At 33.6% G+C, this 23,740-nt stretch overlaps 1 protein-coding gene across 1 annotated transcript in view; it reads right to left on the bottom strand.

The window, feature by feature from the left end:
- Window positions 1–8,477: 8,477 nt before the first annotated feature.
- Window positions 8,478–23,740, bottom strand: part of LOC123532713 (CD109 antigen-like) — a 45,596-nt gene continuing 30,333 nt past the window's right edge. Inside the window, exons 26-40 of the mRNA XM_045314264.2 lie at window positions 23,591–23,692; window positions 22,894–23,149; window positions 22,411–22,587; window positions 20,749–20,830; window positions 15,472–15,628; window positions 14,942–15,019; window positions 14,548–14,734; window positions 14,182–14,387; window positions 13,733–13,879; window positions 13,377–13,472; window positions 12,738–12,847; window positions 11,925–12,084; window positions 10,747–10,858; window positions 9,141–9,226; window positions 8,478–8,601 (exon numbers count right to left, since the gene is read on the bottom strand). Of these exons, the coding sequence (XP_045170199.2) occupies window positions 9,141–9,226; window positions 10,747–10,858; window positions 11,925–12,084; window positions 12,738–12,847; window positions 13,377–13,472; window positions 13,733–13,879; window positions 14,182–14,387; window positions 14,548–14,734; window positions 14,942–15,019; window positions 15,472–15,628; window positions 20,749–20,830; window positions 22,411–22,587; window positions 22,894–23,149; window positions 23,591–23,692 (1,956 nt within the window). The 3' untranslated portion in view covers window positions 8,478–8,601. The remainder of the gene's footprint in view (window positions 8,602–9,140; window positions 9,227–10,746; window positions 10,859–11,924; window positions 12,085–12,737; window positions 12,848–13,376; window positions 13,473–13,732; window positions 13,880–14,181; window positions 14,388–14,547; window positions 14,735–14,941; window positions 15,020–15,471; window positions 15,629–20,748; window positions 20,831–22,410; window positions 22,588–22,893; window positions 23,150–23,590; window positions 23,693–23,740) is intronic.

Genomic DNA, 23,740 nt, shown 5'->3' with positions numbered 1-23,740 from the left:
GATTTTTTTTCAATTTTGCAAAGAAATGTAACTCATTTTATACTATTTCTGCTTCTACGCATGTAAACAGATTTCGAAACAGTACTTTTAAATTTGGTAAAGCTTTTTTGATAGATTTTATATGTCTAAAGGCATTTTCAGTTTTTTATTTACTATTGTGTCAGAGAATAAAGTTCTCAGTGTTAATAAGGTTACTGGCTTGGATGGAATTCCATGTAAGTTTTTTAGGGATAGTGCATCTATTTCCGATAGTCCCTTGATCCATATCATTAACCTATCGATTATCCCAGCTGTAGTTCCAGATGATATCAAGACTTCACAGGTTATTCCCCTGTACATAAAAAGATAAAACAAAAATTGGTAACTATCGTCTTGTATCCATTTATAGTGTGGTATCTAGTTTTTTAAAGGATCATCTATGAACAGATTAAAGGTTATCTAAATGAGAAAAAACATTGTACAGTTTTCAGTCCGGTTTTCGTTGTCGGTTTTCAACTGTTACTTGTCTTATCTATCTGTCTGATTTCATTAAATTTCAGATGGATCAAGGTCATATGGTAGGCATGGTGCTACTTGATTTACAAAAAGCGTTTGATACTCTTAATTATAACATTTTGTTAATGAAGTTGAACGCTATTGGTATGAATGCTGTCAGATGGTTTCAGTCATAACTTTCTGACAGACAGCAGTTAGTATGTACCTATATATTACACTATTAGGCCAAGTACACGAGCTTGTACCTAGACATTACACTATAATGTCATATGCACTTGCATATATCTCTGCTTTACACTATTATGCCATATATATTCTTATTCATTGTCTTCGCAATGTATACATTTATGTGAAATATAAATTAAATCCCATGAAGATTTTCTGCCCGATTTTCATGACAAATATGAAAACTTACAGATAAAAACAACTGAAAAAGGCAAAAGTAGATTTATAGATCTTGTACATTGAACATTTTCTTAATGTCCTCTTTACTTATTTGAAGAACATTTTAGAGCTATGCCCCGGACTAGTAAATTTAATGGGGTATTTAAAACGTAAGCAAAACAGAGAAATAGTTCTAATTCAATTCACTTAGCTCCAAATTAGTCCCAATCCGCAGGGTCAAAAGCATCAATACTTTCAAGAAATAGTTTGATAACTTTGTCGCAGAAGTGTATTTAGATGACTATGAAATTTTAAAATCAAATTTAAAATCTGATTGAAATCATTTGTATATATTTACGCAGATTATGAAAGCAGTGACATTATGGATGTTTTAACGATAATTTCGGTACTAAACATCACTACATACTCTAGCTAGCAGCCGGTTAATTCTGTTAATTAGGAACGCAACGTATATATTGTAAGATGTAGAACGGGGTACACGCCAATCTAGATAAGGATATTTTCCATATTAAGTAGAGCGCCTAAGATTTGTGGCCTCTTACGCTTTAAAAAACCGTCTTCACATTTTCAGTGTAATAAAAACTAGGAAAAAATAAAGAATATCCAATAGAGAAAGCTACGTTGTAAAAACGTAAACCCAACACGCGGACGTGAACACGACCAAAACACAATAAAAGGAAAACAGTGGGGCACCGCCTTGGAACGGTCAGTGGCAAAACCACCACTTGGGAGCTCAAACCGGTGTATGGTGAACCTAACCTTATTCTTACCCCCACCATGTTCTAATTTATTTATCTATTTATTTGGGTTTTACTGCGCACCAACACAGTATAGGTTATATGGCGCCAAACAGGACTACAAATTTTGGTTCCACATCTCATTTACATCGAAATAAAAACATGAGGTATGGAATAAAAATTTGCATACCTGCTGGAATCACAAAGTTACTGCAAAACCAAGTGTTAAGACCCTATTAGTCGCCTCTTACGATGATGCAAGGGTAAGGCAGTGGTTCCAGCTTTTTCATACACAGATCGTCCCAGAACCACATGGGGCCCACCATGTTCTAAAGTCGCAGGACAGTATAATCAAAAGTTATTCCCGCCAGGTAAATAAGTCTTATTGTCCGAAATTGCTGACCTGAATTTCAAGTGAGATCACAGAAATGATCCCTGGGTAATCCTCTACCAGTTCTATCAAAATCATTATTTCTATTCGTTCACAAACCAGGGCTGTCAGAGAGCGTGGTCATTTTATCCTCATTGTACATAATGATAGTGGAAACATCAGAGCTATTCTTATTAGTGAGTCCGGCACGATTATAAAATAATTTTATACAACTTATCCTAAAATGACGCTTCAAAAATAATGTTATTATTTTGATTCGTCTAGAAACATAGCCATTAGAGAACGTGGTCACTTTACCCCTCTGTGTATGCACTGGAAACTTCTTGAGGTAAACTCCTAAATTTAAGATAATTCTACACGCATGATCATTTAGTGACTCTCTGCCAATACCGTTCGGATAATAGAAAAGTTACAAACAACATGTCGCCAAACATGATATAAATAAAAATGTTGCAGGCAGGCTCGGTTTTGTTGAGCTTTTACGCGGACGGTAGTGGAAATAATACCCTCACACATGTTACAAGTACCGAAATAAAATTGAGAAACCCGCACGTGTATTCATAAAGCGATGTACATGGAACCTTCAAAGTACTATTCCATGAAAATCGGCGTATGGTCCTCTTGTTTTAAATAATGGGTTTGTCTTAAACGAGAAAACAAACTGGAATTTAGAGAGGAGATCTGAGATCAGACGTTACGGAGTCTGGATATCACAGAAACTGCAAAAAGACACAATTAAAAAGCAAGTAATATAACCTAGGGACGATTTATAAGCAAATCGGTAGTGCTGGAAGCCTTTCTGGAAAGTACAGAAAATCTAGTGATGTATCGAAATTGCAAGAAACGAGAAATATTTTAGTTTAACATTTAAGGTAACACATGTTTGGTTCAGTTAATTTGGAGCTAAACACTGTCGTTACTATTAAATTATCAATAAAGTTTCTATAAAAGGACTTTATCTGAATATCGTATTCATTCCGTCAAAATACCATTTCTAGAAATTATTGGAATTATTTCGAAAGTATTCTTGGATATCAGTATACGTGTTAAAAGATTTGTGTGAGGATTAAATCAGAAGATTTTATTCATTGCTTGAATAAAATATATGTAGGTCATTTTCTTCAGGTTTCCTTGATTCTACTTTGATATTGGATTCTATTAATTTCTTTGAAACATTTTCTTTCTTAATTTTATTGTTTGTTGCAGGCTTGTCGTTCTAGTTACACTTAGACCATAAATACATAACTGAAATTTGATCATACGTATATGATCTTTAGGTGAGCGTACACTACAAATAGTCAAATGATTCTACCGTCAAAAAGCATGGTCACCAGAGATTAAACAAAGTCTTAAAACAACATCTGCTAAACCACTGGTCCAATTTCAAAATATTTTAAAACAAATCTTCATTGGGTGATTCTCTTCCAAGATCTGTTTCTTTTTATACACACTCATGTTTTGACTGTGAAACTCTTGTGAGCTATTCATGGTTATTAAGTTCCTTTTGTTAATGTTTGTAGCTGTTGGTTTATATCGGAAGCCATTTTGTCGTAATGTACATAAAGCAGGTCAAGTTGAAATTGACTAAATCTTTGCAAAAGTAAAGAATTATTTGCTTTTTTCAACCCGTAAATTCTAAAAAAAACACGGACAAAAGTCCAACCCGAAAAGTGACTTCCAAAGAACACAGCTGCCACTACAGAACGCCAGACTAAAATATGCGTCTGTGAATCTTCCAAATATCTACTTAAGGGTGTTCAATGAATATTTTAACAATACAGGACATTAGGAGAAATTGCTTGAATTAGAACTATTTCTGTTTTGCTTTTTTCAAACACCCCTTTATCCAATTTACTAGTCCAGGGCATAGCTCTAAACTTTACAAGTATAGCGAACATTCAGAAAGTGTTTATGTGATTTAATTATTATTTTACATAAAACTATACATTGCGAAGAACTGCATTGCCCAGAAAACATTCTTTCATTACAATGAATAATAATAATAATAATTACAATGATAATAATATTAATTGTAAAATTGCTTTTATTCATTCTTCATTTAAACATTTAGACCATACTTGCCAATGGAAATAAGCACTGTCCTAAGGAAGTAGTATACTGCAACATTTGAATATGCTCATGTCTAACCGGAAGCGAAATATCATCATTTACGACAACATTTACAATAAACAAAATGCGTTTGTATATTCATTCTTCTTGACAATTACATAACCCTGTCTCAGATTTGATGCTAAATGGCTAAATGTTAGCGAACTAAAATGTAAATTATAACAGAAACACTACAAAACATTGTTGCGTTAAAACGACGTTAGCACGTCAAGTGACACTGTCAGGATAGGGGTTATATGACCCAGGGAAGTGCCTACGCCTTTAGTGTCTTGAACAATGAAATGGGTCCAATCGCTAAGGTGACTATATCTTAGACTAGCTGACAAACGATGTAGAATGTCATTTGTTAAAACGTATTTCTGGTGAGACCAAATATCTCATATATAGAATTTTCCTCTGGCTACTTTGCCTAAATGATTCGTGTACCAATGAATCGTAAATGATTTCTAATAGGAGGTAAATCATTTCAGGGATCAGGCAAATCACTAAATTTTCAAACCAACAATCCAATCTTTAATTAATAGTAATAAGCTCAAACTACTATAGGCTCGAGACTGTATACTCGACTGGTCCTTTTGTTTAAGTTCCCGTCAAACAATGTCTTTGAATCAACAACGTACGAGTCCTATCGCATAGATGCTCGGCCTCTGTCCTCTTAATTGAAGTTGTAACTCTCACATGTAGCATTCAACTACCATATAGGTATATTCCCTCTGCCTTGGCTGTACGTCGCCAATAATGCTGAACCGTCTATTAGCTATTAGTACTTGCTCTATCAAATATCTGGTTCCCTTTAACAATCGTATATGACTTAGGGCGCTTTTGTTTGCAAAAATCCGGTTTGGGTTTTAGGTTTTGGTTTGGATAAAAAGTAATGATAAACTTAAACTGGTTTCTGTTAAAATGAGTTCTTGAACAAACAGGCGGTTTGTATGAACAAAATAACGAATCTAGAAAAACTGGTAATTAAATTTATTCTAAATGGAGATAAATCACAGATTTTGTATATAAGAGACAAACATATTAAATAACATGTACTACTATTACTACTCCTCATGTACCGACACTATTCAACATGTGTCTATAGCAAGGCTAATTATGGCATAGACGGTTGTCACTGCCTTTTGCACTCAACAACATAAGCCATTAGACCAACTGAGTGAATACAAATGTTTGTTTTTGTTAAGTTTAATGTCAGACTGACAGAATTATAGGTTATATATCAACTTTCAATGCATGATTTAAGGCATGGGCGGGCAGCTAGGTTAAGCCACTGACCTTTAAGTCAGCTGGATTACTTAAAATCCACACATGAAAGAATTCTACACCCTGAGCAAGGTTTCGAACACACAGCAGTGAAGGACAAATAATTTAAAATCAACTACCCTAACCATCCGGCCACAAAGACTAAAACTGAGATGTAATCATTTAACTGTATTCACTATCCAGCAGACTTTTTTTATTTCAATTTGCTGAATTAGAGATTATGTGTTTTGTAACAGGGATAACTCCTAAATTGAAATCATTGCTGTTTCCTTGTTTTAGACAAACTCAGCAAAGTTTGACAGTTGTGAATAAGATGTAGTTAATGTGCAAAAATAGATGATGTTATATTACTCAAGGTTCAAGCAAAGCATTTATACTCTGACTCCGGTGCTGGACTGATTTAAGTAACCAGTTGTATTTTAGGCCAGCGAGTGTATCTTACCTCACAAAAACTTGCTTAAATAAATATTAATTAAGATTCTTCAAAAAATGGTTGACATATTTAATCTCAGACATTTTTTTCTGATGACACACTGTACATCCAAAATCTGGCAACAATGAGTTGGATGGCATCCAATGCCACCCTTGACTTGATCAGATAATACTTAGTACTTTGAACTTTTATGCCACTGTATTAAGGGGGACCAGAAACCATGGATATACATTATTAAACATAATTGATACTTATGTATATAATTATATGTATTTCGGTGAATTGAAATTTCTCTACACTACACGCAGCCACAGGAAAACACTGCAGCAATTACAAGGCAGAGACTGAAACACTCATGAAGGCCGTCTCAATGATTGAAGACTCGGCAGAAGAAAGCTCCTCATTCGTCTTTCTCACAGATGCTGTCTGTCATGGAAGCTCTGATCAACAATAAAGCTCCGCAGCTAGCCAGGAGAATGCAGAGCCTGAATATAACCTGCAAAGTAGCACTTCAATGGATTCCATCCCATTGTGGACTTGCAGGCAATGAAGAGGAAGACAAATTGGCTAAGCCAGGAGCTCAGTCAGAACAACCAACAGAACCTGTGAGTTACAAGGAGAAAGTCACCATCATCAAGGCACTAACGAGACAATGCATTATCAATTGAAACAAACTTGTGCAAACTTGTTTCCGAAGTTAGCATTGTAATAAATTGTACAACATTTGACAACAAGGATCAGCTCTTTTTACAGACTTAGTAGTCATTTTATTTTTGTTGTTGATAACTGCTTTGTCTATATTGAAATGGCTATTTCATGGGGACACGAATTTATAGAATTCAACTTTTGAAGATGAAAACGATGGTATTTATCGGCTTGTTAGAAATTAATTACACAACTACGAAATCCATGAAAATTAGTCCCCAACAAGTATTTATGACTTTGCAGTGTTTTTCGGCCATTTTTATGCATAAGTTAACAGATCCTAGAGCTGTCAGTCAATTTATTTTCAATTAATATCTTGTCAGGGATAAAAAAATGAAAATTTAGTTGGAAAATGAAATGTTCATTGATATGAATATGTGTATGCATGAAAATAAAAAATTTAAAACTGCATCTTTCAGTCAGGCTAGAGAACTGCTTCGCATATGTATTTATATACTAATGGTGTATATGTGCATATAAAGTTATGTCAATGTGCATAGGGCTTCTTGCTAGGACTTGAACCTAGAATTCTTACAAAAGTAAGTGTGTTACAACAGAGACATTTATTTAAATACAAAATATTGCATATGTATGTTATTCTTCAGAAACAGACACATTTACTATAAATTAAAACTTTATTCTATAACAATAATTGGATTTTGGACTGTTGGAGGTCGAATAACCTTGGAACGAAATGAATGGAATATTTCGATGGTTAGAGAAACTGATGAAAACGATGTATGCCAATCAAAGAGAATGTTTTTAGAAGTAATTATTGACAAATGAATTCGGCTGAGCATAAAGATTACCACGAGTTTTCACCAGAAATGAACCAATTCTTAATTTTTTTCTTTACCCGTTTCCATTTTGGTCAACACGGTCCGCCATTTTTTCTCGCACTGCAATAAATTTCGGATACAACAAACCGAACAAACCGCCTCCGGGGGCAGTTTGGTCGGTTTGACAAACCGGTCAGCGGTTTTTGAAAACAAATGACACAAACCTTTTCGAGATCAAAACCAGTTTTACAAAACAAATCGAAAGTTTGGCAAACCGGTTTGAAACCGAACTGAGTTTGTTACAAACAAAAGCGCCCTTACTGTGTGATGCTGGGATCCAGCTATCGACATAATGAACCCAAATCAGCCACAAATGACACAAATCCTATTATTAACAGCAATTCAATAATTATAGCAATGAAAGCATGGAAAGGGAGTCAAATACTATCTGTGCTTACGTATTACTTTATCAATATATATGATATACAAATTATTCTGACAGACAGTAACCACACGGAATTGATAGATTTTATCTTGAAAGTAGGTGATTTTGAGCACTTTGTTTATTTCAACTTACTTAAGACAATCACTATTTACCGAAACATTTTTCGCGAACCTTCTGTTTTGATCAAAGATTAGCATCTTGTTGCTTTTAAGTATGTGTGTTAAAATTACTAAATGGATGTTGGTTACTGATTTTATTGGGAAAATAGGTTGGTATGGCATGTAATGTGTTGCAATATTATATCTTCTATAGCAATTGCCTATTCTTATACACTTGTTCAATGTCATAGAATATTTATTGTATAACTGAAATACTTTTTTCAATGTTTTCATATATTTTTTTTTCCATCTTTTGAAATATTTATTGAATCTAGGTACAGACACGTGTATATGGCATAACACTATAATGTCTAGGTACATGTCAGTGTATATAGCATAAATAAAATTATCATTACTCAAGTGATATCAAAGTGGTTTTTACATTTGTCATCTAGTGGTCGTATTTGCCAATGCGTCCACCATGTGACAAATATCACGGCAAATATCATCAATAAACAATAAAAATTATGGAAGACAGGTGAATACTACTCATGAAAGGTCAGATAAATGTTATCACGGAAAGAAACCAAAGATTCTTCTGCTTTCTATTTATTTAACTAGATACATTTCAAAGTGTAAACTACATTTCAAAGACAGTTTTGCATTAATCACAGTTGAAATTAGGTTGATGTTATCTAATATCCATGTTGATATAATCTGAAATATATAGATAATTTATAATTAGTATTATATATAAGTTAGAAAACTTCAAGAGGCTCATAATAATCAATAAGTTAATTTCATTATTTGAAATTTTTATGATATTTTAGCAGTCGTGCCTACCTCCATCGATACCTGTTGAAAAGCCATTAAGATTATGTATGAGAAACTTTTGTTATGGATGCTATAAAATAGGGGACACCCCTTACTAGCATTCATATAATGTATTAAGATACATATGATTTTATAGGTTGCCTTCGATTTGTTTCCAATACACTGTATCATGCATATGTAACCTAAAACAAAATGCATGTTGATGCCAAAGGTTTATACCTATCTTATATGATAAGTGCAATTATATTAACTTGTTTCCAACTAAGAATACCGCCAAACAATGTAAACTTTTTACACATGACATATATAATGTAAATACATGTTCCATTTTTACAAACAAGACAACCAAGTAGCTTACCATAAATTCAAAATACTACTTTTGAATGAATGCGTGTATAAGATAATACACAAACGTAGTTTACCTAAGGACATCCACATGTGCTGCAAATATCACAGAATGAAGAATCCTTCAGAAGTGTAGATTCGAAGAACATCAGGGCACGGTTATCTGAAACAGGAAAATGGTAAAATGAATGTTATCTATATACAAATGTTACTTAAATTTCCACCTTCGAATGTCAATTTAGAAAATGTATCAGCATTACTTCATCGTTTAAGAATCCAATGTAACCGTGTTTTACTCTTTCGCATTTGTTGACACATCTTCAAATGAATGAAATAATCTGGCAGCATTTATGCATTTGGTTTTAGAGTAAACTCTATTTCTGTTAAAGTCAAGTGAAATTTAGAAATGATAATCCCGGGTGATTCTGAAAGATCTGAAGTATTTTATTTAATAAGTTCAACTCTTAAAACAATCATAGGATTTAATTTATAAACCATTAAAGACACTGATTCCGGTATGCGAGATATGTGGCCTATGGGGATGATACAGTCTGCTTATTAGCGGTAAGGGCCAATTTACAAGTCTGGACCATTGATAGGCTAGCTTCTGTTTATCATAAGAAGCTACTGTATAGCTACTGTGCAGTATATAGGATGCATGTGATATTTCTCACCTTTAAAGCAACCCAGTTCTCACCTTTATAACGAGTTTAGAAAGCATGACTAAATTAAGGCTAAACAAACAAAGTATTTTTATTTTTAATATATCAAGTTTTATCAAAATAATGCCTCTTAAAAATGCAACTGAACCCTTCTTTAATTTCTAATTAAATCCATCAATGATCATGTTTTCTTGTTTAATTTTGTTACTTAGATAACAAAATAATAATAATTGAATAAAAAATACTTGTCATTTCTCATATTCAGTTTTTATTTATTTTTTATTAAATCAAGGTAAGAGTTTTCTAAAAGGGTGAGAATTGCTTTGTTGTAAAAGTTATAATTTAATTGGTCAGGAATTACTCAACATGACTGAGAAATTACAATTGGTATATCAACAACTAAATAAAATTCTGTATATTCTGTGTATTTTCTAAAAAAAACAAACATGCTTTTCAATCAATAAAATGCAAAACACAGGAAATAACCAATTATCTGTACATATCAATAAAACTTATGATTCACTGACAAGGACTACATGTCAAGTCTACAGGGGTTTTATGGACCCTTATCAGACTGGACCAGACAGGATCCTGTTTATTGGGGATTAAGATGTCTGGCATTTAAGGGGGAGATCACTTATATAGGAGCTTTTCCTTGCCTTTAAAAGCTCATTATGCCATTGATAATAATGTGGCTGCCAGATTGTTCATTATTAACTTAAAACATGTTTCTTTGTAAATTCTGTTTTCATTAATTGCTTTCTTTTATATTTGACACAAGTCTGAACACTGATTAACATAGTTGAAAGTTTTAAATCAATTGTTTTGATTACCTCTCTTTTTAGCTCTAACTGTAAAAGTAACAGCATTAAAATAGTGTTTTTCTGCCCGTGTAATCATACATAACATCTGTTTGGACAGCTCTTGCATCTGTTTTTCACATACAATTTACAGTCTCATAGAACTTTAAGAATGACCATTTAACAATATTTATAAATGAGCTTCTTATAGATTATAATACCTGGCTGGTAGTAGTCAAATACCCGGATGGCAGCTGGTTTTGTTTTGGCAACAAGGTCTGTTCTGATCATTTCAACTGTAGCACATGTTTGTGGGTATACATCCGGTAATATCTAAAAGAAGTAAACTTATAGTCCATAAGATGTTAACGAATCATTTCCAGCTTCTTTTTTTTGACCCACTTATTGCTTTATTATGCTAGGTTATGTACATCTAATTAGTAAATACATTATTTAGATGATGTACTTTGCAAATATGAGGGATGCTTATGGTTACTTTATGTTTTGTTTGTTAGACTATAAATAGGTTAAACTTCACTATTGCCCTTCTACAGACCTATTGAGATGAGAACATTAATTAAATGTTGGCTCCGAAATACCAAAAGAAAATGATAAAAACAATTAGGACCGAAACAGGCAAAACAATTTACAAATTGATTATCAATCTACCTGTACGATGATATTACAAATGACAAAAATCTCTCAAAAAAATCAAAATTGCAGAAATTGTAAAAAAAGATACAGATACTGATCAAGTAATTTCTATATAACAATAACCTTCATAAAATAAAAATATGTGTGATTTTAGAAACACTGATATAAAATATTTTATAAAGGTTTTGAAAAACCTCCCCGTACTAAGATTCAGTGTTGTTATATTTTCTGGTACTTTGGGACCATGGTGTTCGGTAACAGAGTTCCGCTTTAGCCGGTGCTAGGGCGTACGATAGGTGTTACACTTTCTATTACCTCTTATGAACAGACTCAGTCAAACAGAGTCTGCTCTGCTATTACTCTGCTTGGTTGTATTTTATGCTGCCAAAGAATATTTTTACATATTTTATTAAGTGTTTATTTTCTCGATGATATTGTGCATAATCATTCCAAATTCTATTTGATATTAACATAGGATATTGGTCATTGCCACTAAGGCACATTTTACAGAATATCACTGAATGTAAATTTATAGTTTTTGTATAAAACTTGTTATTATTTTATTACTTAAAGCTAAAGCCGGTCTATAAGCTGGCAAAAGCCTTTGCAAAAACGCATTTGCACAAAATCATCGAAATTGCTACAAAGACAACAATTCAGGTCACAGTAGAGAACAACAAAACTGACTTTTAAATTTATCTTTTCATTCCTCGAATTTTCGTTTTGAAGAAAAAAGACAAAATACCTGGTCGTAATAAAGAACAACAGTCTTTTCGTCCCTTATTTCAGACTGTCTAGCATGATCTAGCTTTGTGTCCGGGCTTTCGAGATCTGCCGAGAAACCTGATGGGAGATCTATCTCAATTACCGCCATTCCAGGATTGATAAATCTCTGTGGTAGGTATCTATGACGATAAAAATAAATTATTTTTGACTTATTCAATTAAAATGGCATTAATAACAAGTTGACACATTAAGTTATAAATTGTTTGACAATTATAACATTATTTTTTAGAAATTTTATTTTCTCTTTTATGACATTCATACAAACATGTTACTTGTTTTCTGTAAAATTCCACAGATCTATCAAATAATTACAAAACAGAAATAATATCTTTGAGATACATAAAACATTGCAATTATTTCCCATTCAATTTTGCTTATTCAATTGTTTTGTATGTCAAAACGTGTATCCACCCTACAAGATAAGACTATAAAAGTGAGAAAAAATGTAAAGCTTGTAAAACTAAAAAGAGAGAAAGACAGAATAGAGTATACCCATGTGCGCTCATGATTACTTTTAATTATTTTTTTCCATTGAATACATTATTCCGATTTATGTTGATGTCTTTATAACAAAATGTCAATAATGTTGAAAGGCTGCTCTTCTATCATTTATATCCTGCACGTATCAACGTGCGCCATTGATTTTGTATATTTCAAATTCTTTTTTTCCGCCTTGTAATGAAACTGCATATCCTACTAAGTTAACTCTTTATAACACACTTTGATATTAGTGCTAAACATTTTGCATATAAATAGGGGAAACGGTATTCACCTTGTACATGTCCGTAGTACAATGGAGCGCAGTGTTTCTCTAATAATGGTAGTTGTAATGTTGAATGCGGGAAGAGAGACTTCTGTTTCTACATTGAACGATACTGATACCTACAAGTTTATAAAACAGAAATAATGCAACAGCTCTTATTTTTTTGAAGTTTGTTTGGCTTCGTTGAAAAAGATTTATCGCTCGTTTGAAACACAATGTCGATTATTGTTACTCTTTAAGAACGTTTAAGAGGTACTTTTAGATATCAACTGCTATCGGTTATTGTATCTAAAACCAAGAAAACGAATGATAGTTAAGATGAATTAGTTATCAACGTCTATGAAAGAAATGCGAGCACCTCCTCTTTATTTCAACGTAAACGTTATGAACAAAGCATGTATTTACTTAGAAATGAAACAGTGTAACAAATTATAGAAGAAAACATTCAAAAGTATTATTATTCCGCATTTACAAACATTTACAGAGTGACAGTTCCAAGATTCTAATAGCAACACAAGTTATATTCTGTTGTAGGTTACCGAATTACAGATGTTCTTGATTATTTTAATAGGATTTGCCGAAAGTATTTCTCTTCTTTTAAGAATACAGTTTTCTTTTCAAACAGTCTTGACATACTGTGATACTGACCTGAACTAAAGCGGAGCCAGTACCAGTTCCCTGTAGAGCCACTGCAGGCGGGTGATTAAAGCTGTTGTTACCGCGGAAGATCGCTGTGTTTGGTATCTACAGTATCAAAATCAAGGTCAATATTATAATACTTACAGAAGTTTACCATTTTACATTCTTTTAGTAGAATCAGATTTTTCAACTGAATGTGTACATTTTATATTACGCGTGCGTTTTACTAACAGCCCCCATTTATATATTCAAAGTAAGCCTGTATATTATATATATAAATTAAGCATTATAATTGACAAATACAGCAATGCTTTACCATAATAATGCAATGAAAAAAGGAAAAAAAAAAGATTAATAAAACATACATCAAGCAGTTTTAAGACCATGGCCTCGTTTTGAGCAATATGCATTTGTTTGTGGAAACTGCCAGATTCTACATCGATTGTCAGATCTAGGTTATCCTTGAATATAGATCCATATTCTGACATTGCTTGAAGTCCAAGGACCGTGTCCTACAAAAAGTTCCAAAAAAAGTATTGTTAAATAGCAAAAGCAATCATCTAACTGAGAGAGAAATGTATGTGGTATTTTAATGTTCTTTGTCGTGTGTTACTTTTATTATTCACAAAATATGTACAGAAAAGATAGTTTTGACAGGAATACTTAACAGATTGCTTTCGTTTTATATACTCGATTAAAATGAAATCAGTTTAAAAGTCAATGTTTTCTTTCTGGTTAATTCAGAAAACAACCCGTATTTTATTGGTCATTTGTTTAAAATATCATGCTTGTACATGTATGTTCCGACACCAACCTGTGTAGATCTGAAACCTCCCCTAGAGTTACGTTGGGAAACCAGCCAATGTAGAATAGGGAAGCCAGTCTGAAGTTGTCTACTGTCAATAAGGTACAATAACGCATACGAGGCAACCTCGATATCCAGTGGTGGGCTCTGGTAGTAACTATACATCCAGCCGCTGAGTTGAGGTCTTCTTGTAGAATTCCAAAACATTTTTCCGTCTGTTGATAAAAAACAGTTTTAACTCCTGATACCATGTTTCGTTTCATTTGCAAATTTATCTAACAGCAGGCAATTCAAATTATTGAAAGACACAAATTTAATTTATATTTATTTGAAATTTAGAAGCAGAGTATCATGTCAAAATTGCAATTATCTTACCTCCAGTCTTGACGGCGAGCTTGTCAAGTTTTGTCCAGGAATTATATGCATATATACTCCCAGATTTACTCAAAGCATAGCTAATTATTGCTAAATCGTAACCGTCTGTAACTTTATCATTGCGTACTGCATCTTCTAAATACGTTCGTGCCTTAACAATCCCAGATGCGTAGTTATACTGGGTATGCTGAAAAGGTAAGTTTCTTTTCACCACTTTTGTTTCAATTTGTTTATCTTTTATTCATCCTCAAGTATAAATGTTGCTATAGGGAAATCACTCATACATTTTATGTTGTTGACGAAAGACAAGAAGAAATGTTTAAAATGTGGAAAAGGACTCTTCTGATATACATTATTGAAATCAAATATATTGAAAAAAGAAAAACTATCTTACTTGAGAAAGTGTAGTCTCTGCTTCGGCAAGGGCAATTAACACGAATGCGGTAAGACTGTATCCAATGCTCGATCCTCCCTGAAAATGAAACAAGTCTATAGTAAGCACATTTATACAGAAAGAGAAGTTGAAATTTACAACACTGTGACGTTCTTTAATGCATTCTGCACGTGTGACTTTTGATCCCAAAAGATGAAATTGTTTCTGGTTACCCCTAAAATAATCATAATTATCCCTTACATGACTTTCTGCCTGTTAAGCGGGCAATGGTCGTGGCAATGTGAAAATAAATATGGACGACCCATTCTGTCTCATTCTGCATCACGTTTTCTATCAACAACATAGCTTATGATCATACTGGTTATGTTATAATACCAAAGTGCATGAATTTTTGTTCGTTATAATACTAAGGTGTATAATTATATTAATTATATTATGATACTATAGCGTATGATAATGTTTGCTATGTTTGTGGTTTTTGTGTTATTGTATTATACTACCATAACGTATGATTATAAGGTTTTACTCACAAAGAGGGAAGTGTGGGTTACTCTGCCCTTTTGTTGGAACGAGCCGTCATAGTTCTGGTAACGGAGAATCCAGTTAGCTGCCTGTGCGAGAACAGTGTCTGATACATACACATGCTCCCTTGCTTGATGGAACGATTTCAAGACAAATGCTGTTAACCTAGAAGTATATATTTAAGTCAAAAACCTTTGTGGCCAAGATGTCGAACGATTCATCAAAATGTATACGAACTAGGAATGCCTTTTTTCAGACTTTGTTATACGTACTTTAAAAACAGTTCTCAAAAGACCGGTCGAAAAAACCGTTTAAAGACAGGACAATAAATGGTGCAAAAATACTTCAGAAAATGGGAAAAGCACACAACTTGGTACATAACTACTTTAGGGTAAAACAAACAACAAAATGAGCATGAGACCCACTCCAAAAAATCCAATATGGCCGAAAAATCCGACCGACACACATGTATACATTTTTAAGAAATATCTATTATCATCTATAATGCTGATATAAACGCTTAAATTCATCACTATAATCAGAATAAATTCAAACATACTGAAATACTAAAAGCACTATACTTATAACAAAAGAGCAAAAATTTGTCTCCCCTTGGTACAATTTTGCTATAAAGCAGAAGAAAAATCGGAATGCATTTATATGAGCTAGAATTAAATAAACAATAGTAAATGACTTATAAAAAAGTTTGAAATGGCAACAGTCCTATGTAGAAATTTACAATTACTGTTAAATATGTTAATAGTGCATATCAGTGAATAAATGATATGTTTTGCACTTTGTCATTAGTTTTCGCGACTCAGAATTTATTGCTGTATTCAATTAAATCTATGTAAACTAAGAGAATTGAATATATAAGTATGTTTGTGCATTAGAGCATGTGACTTCCACATCGCACATGTGAACATCTCCCCCCCACCACCCCCGGCAATAAAGGTGTGCCAATGGTCCATTGGTAACACGCTTGACTGTCAATCTAGAGGTCCGGGGTTCAAATCCCGGTGCAGGCACTAGAAATTTCTGAAGTGCTCTTGATTGTCTCCCACTTAAGTAAGAGGCGTGTATTGTTTTTCTAGGAAAGAGGGCTTTGCGTGTATCGGTGCTATACAGTGGGCACATTAAAGAACCAGACTGTATATTAGCAAAGAACTAGGCTAAGTTAGCCAGACAGGCCTGTGTCTAAAAAGGATTTCTCTCTATCTGTTCTGGGGGCTTTATCTCACTCTGTACCTCTGGTCAGATCGCTTTGTGTTTGTACTAGTTGAGGATGAAATTCGCGCCCTGTGTGGCTGCATTTGCCATATTGTAAAGCGCCTTCGAACGTGTTTATCATGAAAAGGGCGCGATATAAATCTAGTATAGTGATAATAATGATAATTATAATAATATTTCTTAGGAAAAAAGCCATTACCGTTATATCAGCCTAACCAAATTTAATATTCCTATAATATTCTGTTGTCTTTTTCGTCAAACTAAAGCAAATTGTGATAGCAGTAGGTTTATAGTTTATATGGTTTAATTTCATGGGCATATTATTATTACTAGCAATGTACAGTCACTACTTGCTAGAAGCAGAATCCATCAGTTCTACCAAGTAAAGTGCTTTGAATGAATGTTTAATTCTGGACATTGTTGCTGAAATAAAAAGATATGGCGAGTAAGGCCATATTGATTGTGGGTACTTAAGCTACAGTTTTCAGACTGGGAACATTATCTATGTATCACCTGTAAATATATGTCACTACCATGTAAAACTGACACAGTCCTGTCAAACAAAACTAACCAGTACAACTCGTGATTACCAATGAATCAAGCTTTTAAATGCATTTTTTACATTTTCCTACAAACAAGTAAAAACTGGTTATATAATAATCGTCGAGCTGCGGAGGCACCTGTCCTGCAATCGAGAGGGCGAAGTTAGATCCCTGTCAGATGTTGGTCTTGTTACTGAAGAGAGACCAGTTGGTGAGCCACCAGCTAGTTAAATAATGGTTACAAATTGCCTACCTGCTTGGTGCCTAGCATTAGAAACATGAATCGGGAAGTAATGCCGTTCAATGTATGTAGGTGTTATATAAGCCAACTTGGCTGGTATTTTCAGGAGGGTTGCTACTATAATTAACAAACACTTGACATCTGCTTTACTTTTCTGTCTGTGGCATTGATGAAATGAGCCACTGAACTGGGATACATCAATCCACATCAATGAGTACATTATTTTTTTTTAAAAATATGACTGAACGTCGATGTTTTGATGTCTAAACTGTTAGCCGTCAATGATACTCTTTACATATCAACTATATTCCCATTTCTACATGTTATTACGGTTTCGTCCATTTATTGATGAAAAGTGAAGAGATGAAAGCACTTTTCCAGGTATTTGTCGAACACAGCCACTACATAATTTTGTTTCCTTCATGAGAATTTGACTATTTCAAGATTTCGTATTTAGCACAGTATTGCATATGAACCTACAGACAAAAACTTTAGGCGTCTAGTGTTGGCAGGGCTTTGATGCACATCAAGTGACAGCTTGTTGTCTGCAACATGCAATTGTTGTCAAAGATTGCATATTTTTAAATTTGTGGACATTTGTGGCATTCTGAGTTGCGAAAATAGTATGCAATTTCTTCCAAGTTTCAGTTTTGATCTGTCACTCTTAGATTGGAAGTTAATATTTTTGGTTTTCATGAAAGCGTTGGGTAAGGCTTTGTCTTCAGTAGCAATCACAGGTTGAGACAAGACATGGCCTTTCTGTGCGCAAGGCAAAATATCACTTTGAGAAACTTTGACTAGTTTCTTTAACTTCACATCTGTGCTGGCTTATTTTCTGTATGTGATAATCATAATTTTTTTTTCATACGAATTTCCTCGAAAAAAAAACAACAAACTTTTTTGCAAAAAATTGAATAAGTTTCCGTGAAAGGAGGAGAATGTTTTCGTGAAAATATTATCGAGACTATATGTCAAAACAGTGTCCTGTACTGCATAAAGAGAACTCAAAACTCCCTTCTATGGAATAAAGTGTGCTATATCCACCTCAATCCTCAACCAACACCCCTAAGAGTGTATTAAACTAATAGAAATCCAATGATCACATTCAGCTTGGTTACTAAGCCAACGTATTTTATCAACTCCCTTTATTATTTCTGCTCTTTAGTCACTATATATGTTACTGTATGCAGTAGTTGGCACTTTCGTGATTGTTTTTCACTTAGAACAAGAGTTTCTTTTCATGAAAACATTTTAAATTATCACGAAAACTGTATGAATTTTTGCGAAAACTATTTGCTTCAGTGGTACTTATGTAATCCCTTTTACTTTTTTCTCTGCGAAATGTGACTTTTTGTGTCGATTCATGGTAAAACCAAACTCATTCATTCATTGCTTTAGTGGATTCAGAAATATGCCACCATACAATTTTTCTTCTAAATTTGAGCCGAAGTTAGATCAAATAGACAATATAGCCTTCCAATACCCTTCTTTAAAACAAAACATGTCAAGTAGCCGATGTCAATGATGCTCACGAGCATTTGTTCATGCAAAGAATAGGTCTATAGCATGCATTCATGCATCCTCAGCTTCACCTTTTAAATTAAAAAGTTGCCTATCAGGTCTGGCATATATGGGGCCAGGTATTATATCCATTTCGTAAGATTCCAAGTAAAAGTCTATGAGGCTAACCAGAGGTATCTTTGATAAATTGAAACCCTTGTGGTAGTTCTTGTCGCATGCGCCAGTCTCCTGTGAATAGCTCCCGAAGTGCACATACAGTTTGTGAATGATGGACTAACAACCCGACGGATGAACAAAGGTGCAAACAGATAAAAATAAAATATGTTCTAAAAATTTCCTTCTGTCTATATACGATTTTTAAAGAAACATTCTCTTAGTTTCGAAGAAATCGCAGAATGAAACTTTTTGTCATATTCTCGGACGATTTGTTGCCATAGCAACAATTTTTGTTGCCAAAACAATAAATGTAAATGACCCTGGTATTCTCCACATCACCATCTGTCCATGTATCATGTTTAATGATAAAGTCTGGTGTACTTTTAAAGTTATCTCAGTATCTCACTTCGTATAGCTGACAGATTGACAGGCATACGGTCCTCTCCGGCTAAACACTGGTGGGGATTAGCAACAATAATTATTTAATATGCTGTTGTTGACGATGGAGGGAATACATTGTCAAGAAATATAATACAAACTACATATAGTTAAACAGACAAAAAAACTTTAAAGTATAAAAAAATGTGACAAAGTTTTATTTACGATAATATTAAACTGAGTTTAAAAAGCTATATTTTAGCCGTTACCATGGAAACAGAAAGAAAATAACAGCATTTAAATTGTTAGTTTGTGCTTTTGATTAAAATTTTAGATTTTTTTATCATATACATTTAAAGTTTTGTGAATTTTGAGGACGAATATAAATATAATGACCTTTAATTAGAATTTTGTATGGTAGATATTGAGTTTTGGTCGCCATTTTTAAACAGATATGAATTAGGTCCCAAAAATGTTTCTTATGCTTTGATAACAATATGTGCCAAACTTGGTCCTTTTCCTATTTTCTGACGTATTTTGGTATTTCCTGTTACGAATTGATCAGACTAAGTCATAAAAACATAAAAAAAATAACTTAACTCAGTGTTGTTATATTTTCTGGTCCTTCGGGATCATTGATTTCAATTAATTTAGATTTTAAGATTGAATACTGCTTGGGCCGGTGCTGGGGGGCGTGGGCGGTGTTGCGTTTTCCATTGCTGCTCATGGGCGGACTAGGTCGGACCGAATCTGCAATTTTCACTGTTTGCATTGTTCTCGGTGCTTCCGAGGGATCTACTTTCCAGATTTTATTTACTTCACAACAGCGGGTGTTAAGTGCTGTGTGGCGGCCGTAAAAAGTCGCCCCGACTTCATCTCAGTGTTGTTATATTTTCTGGTCCTTCGGGATCAATGATTTCAATTAATTTAGATTTGAAGATTGAATACTGCTTGGGCCGGTGCTGGGGGCGTGGGCGGTGTTGCGTTTTCCATTGCTGCTCATGGGCGGACTCGGTCACTGTTTGCATTGTTTTCGGTGCTTCCGAGGGATCTACTTTCCACATTTTATTAGAAATTTATTATTTTATCTCGCGACTTCTGTCCTTTCTTAAACAAAAAGAAACGTTGCCTACATCTAAACAGGTACAAATCTTCTAATGCACAATTTGAGAATAACAATTTGCTACAAGAGAAATTTGAAAGAAGAAAACACATACCACATGCTTCCCTGGCTGTCTCTAGGACCCCAGACGCTAAAAGATCCATCTGATCTTTGAAATGTCAGCTCTCTTTGATAGCCTTCATGAAAAAGAAATAATAAGACCACATGCACAAATTTATATCTGATGAAATATGAAACATTTGGATATACTGTTATTACATTTACTACAGTCGATATTGATCTAGTTAGCCTTTGTGTCAAGGCCCCTGATCACTTGATTCTCATCGCTGAATGTTAGAAACCTCAATTTCGGCACAGAATACTTTCATGTGAAGAATACATCAACTGACGTGCGTAAGGACGGAATTACTACTCAGATGCCCGTCCGTGCCTGAGATAATGCTCTAAGGGGACATGGGATCCCCCTTCGCCATTAAAATCTAAAAAATTGCCGTTTGACTTATTGTATCCAGTGTTACGTTGAATCCAAAAAAGATACTTGATATAATGCAGACTTTACACATAATTTAGGAAAGAAAAACTTCAACAACCATTGCATACTTCGTTTAGGTCTTAAGTTAGAGAACGAACAATGCGGTAAATTCAATAGTATCACGAAAATAGGAATAGTAATTTTTAAAGTTAAAAAAAAAGACTTTTAAAAGATAATCTTTTAACAATTAATCTTCTGATCTTATACTACTCACATTGTATGTATCAAAACGGAAAACTTAATGTTTTTTTGTATGATGGCATATTTCTGCCACAAGATATCTTGGAAGCTATTACAAACAATTTATCTTGATGAAAAGATTATCTCAGTAGCCAAACTGTTTCTTTAAATACTTGTATTATTGCGATGATTTACATTATTATCTAGATACGTTTTGAGTAAGTGTCCACAGTTGCCATTTATTAGCTAGATAGCTAGCTCGGTACTTTAATCTATCTTGATATTTTGGACATGTTGTCAAAAGGTATCTTGATAGCCTAAAATTTCCTGGTAATAAAAGCAGTATCTAGAAAAAAAATGATTTATTGCGATAATATTTTCAGAAAACTGCATATTTTTGCTGGAAAGTTTAGGTTATTATAATAAATATATATCAAGCATCTCGTGGCAATTTTAACGCGAAACTTTGCGCTAAATATTTTCATAAAACATATCTAGAAAATATTATTTATTGATGAAATGTGTTCAGAAAAATGCACACGTTTTCTGGAAAGTTAACAACATTATCGTAAGATCTACCTACTATCTATCTCGTGAAAGATATATGCCAACATAACGACATAACGACAGTAATCTATGTTGCTATCTGGTATTTAACAAGGAGTGCTTCATGCATGGCGTTAAAATAATTTTGGGCATTGTAGTAAGAATATCATTTGTTACCACGGAAGACTGAAATTAGTCGGGAATGATTATAATATCAAATATTAACACCATGCATAAATTGAACACTATGTACATGTTTATGGAGCCACGCAGCGCCTGGGCACATGAAGGTTAAATATTCTATTACCAGTTCAGATATTGCTTTCGGATTGTATTGGAATTATTGTAAACTGAAAACCCTGTATGAATTTGAATTAAAACTGATCTAATTCCTATAACGACAAAAAAGTAACAACAAAAGTTAACATTCTTCTCTGTAATATACGTGCAATCCATTTCCAGTAGCGGAGTTGGATCAGAAGGTGATTACTTAACTACCTTTATACATATATTCTAATGCCATATCCGCAACATCTTTTGTCAGTTTGTTGGTATTACGTAGATAATTGTAGACAAACACATCAGGCGCAAGACTTGTCATTGTCTGCTCGCCACAGCCAGTTGGCATTCGTAATAAACTCTTCAGATTCTTTATAGTGGGACCCATTGTATCACCTATATATAGTTAATGACATCAAACGAATGAAATCAACACAATACTGAACTTACAATGAGGATTCGGTATTTCTATATTCAGTATGTCAAACCATTCTTTTCCGATCTTTACCACACTTTACTTTAGGCTGTGCATTTATGACAAAGCTATTTAGGACGCCCGCATTAGATCTATACAGATTTTACAGACATTTTAGTCTCTAAACTAGAAACAATTACTTTTTCATTCGAAATATGAGTTAATAATATTATGTGCTATTTACAATATAAATGTTTTTAATAATTATCACTACAAATGCTATTTACCTATTGCTGAAACCTGAATTTTCTGCGAATTGGCAACAAAATTTGGCGGGAAACTTAGAGGAATATCTACAGATGTGTGTTCATTTAGTATCAGCGGAACATTAAAATGCATAGTTGTTCCTTCAGCTTCTACAATCAACTCTCTCTTTACTCGATCCGCTGAGTATGGTGTTTGCGCTTTTACTGTGATTTCTGCTACACCGACAATGTCCGCCACAACAGGTATAAACACAGATTCCGTTTGACCAGCTTTGATCTTTGGATATAAGGGTAATAAATTGTTAGACATGGCTTAATAAAGTAATATCTTTCTTTGTAATATTTTCTAATTAAATTGAAAACCAGTATGTTAATTGCAATTGATTTTTTATTACACGAATAGATATATATACAAACCTTTAATAAAGTCCTTCCCAAAAGGTGTACAATGCTTCCTTTGCAATGGTTTGTAAGTTGGGTGGAGTGTTTGTACAGTGCTTTAGGTGTCGGCCGCACAGCCGGGAAGTTCGAACCTAACAAACATTTGGACGCATCTCCTAATATTCTAGAGAGTGGACTTGGAAGTTATTTACAAAATATTCAAACATTCTTAAAAATAAAGTTTAAATATTCCAGTGTTTTGACTTGTCATAAAAATATTCTACATCAAAACTCGAAATATTTAACTTCGAACGAATTTTTATCCTAGGTTACTTACGTGTACATTCTTCACAATTTCTTTTGAAACGAAGGTAATATGACCGAGCGAATCGTTAAGTATAACTTTAAAGTCATCCGATTTCTCCAGAGTCACAACAACCTGATTTGAATTACGGAAAATCATTTAGTTTTAGATATGATATAATCA

Source organism: Mercenaria mercenaria, chromosome 11 (assembly GCF_021730395.1).
Source record: "Mercenaria mercenaria strain notata chromosome 11, MADL_Memer_1, whole genome shotgun sequence".
In the NCBI taxonomy this organism is placed as follows: Eukaryota; Metazoa; Mollusca; class Bivalvia; order Venerida; family Veneridae; genus Mercenaria; species Mercenaria mercenaria.
Note: the sequence above shows the minus strand (reverse complement) of the source record. Positions and strands in the feature narration are given on the sequence as shown.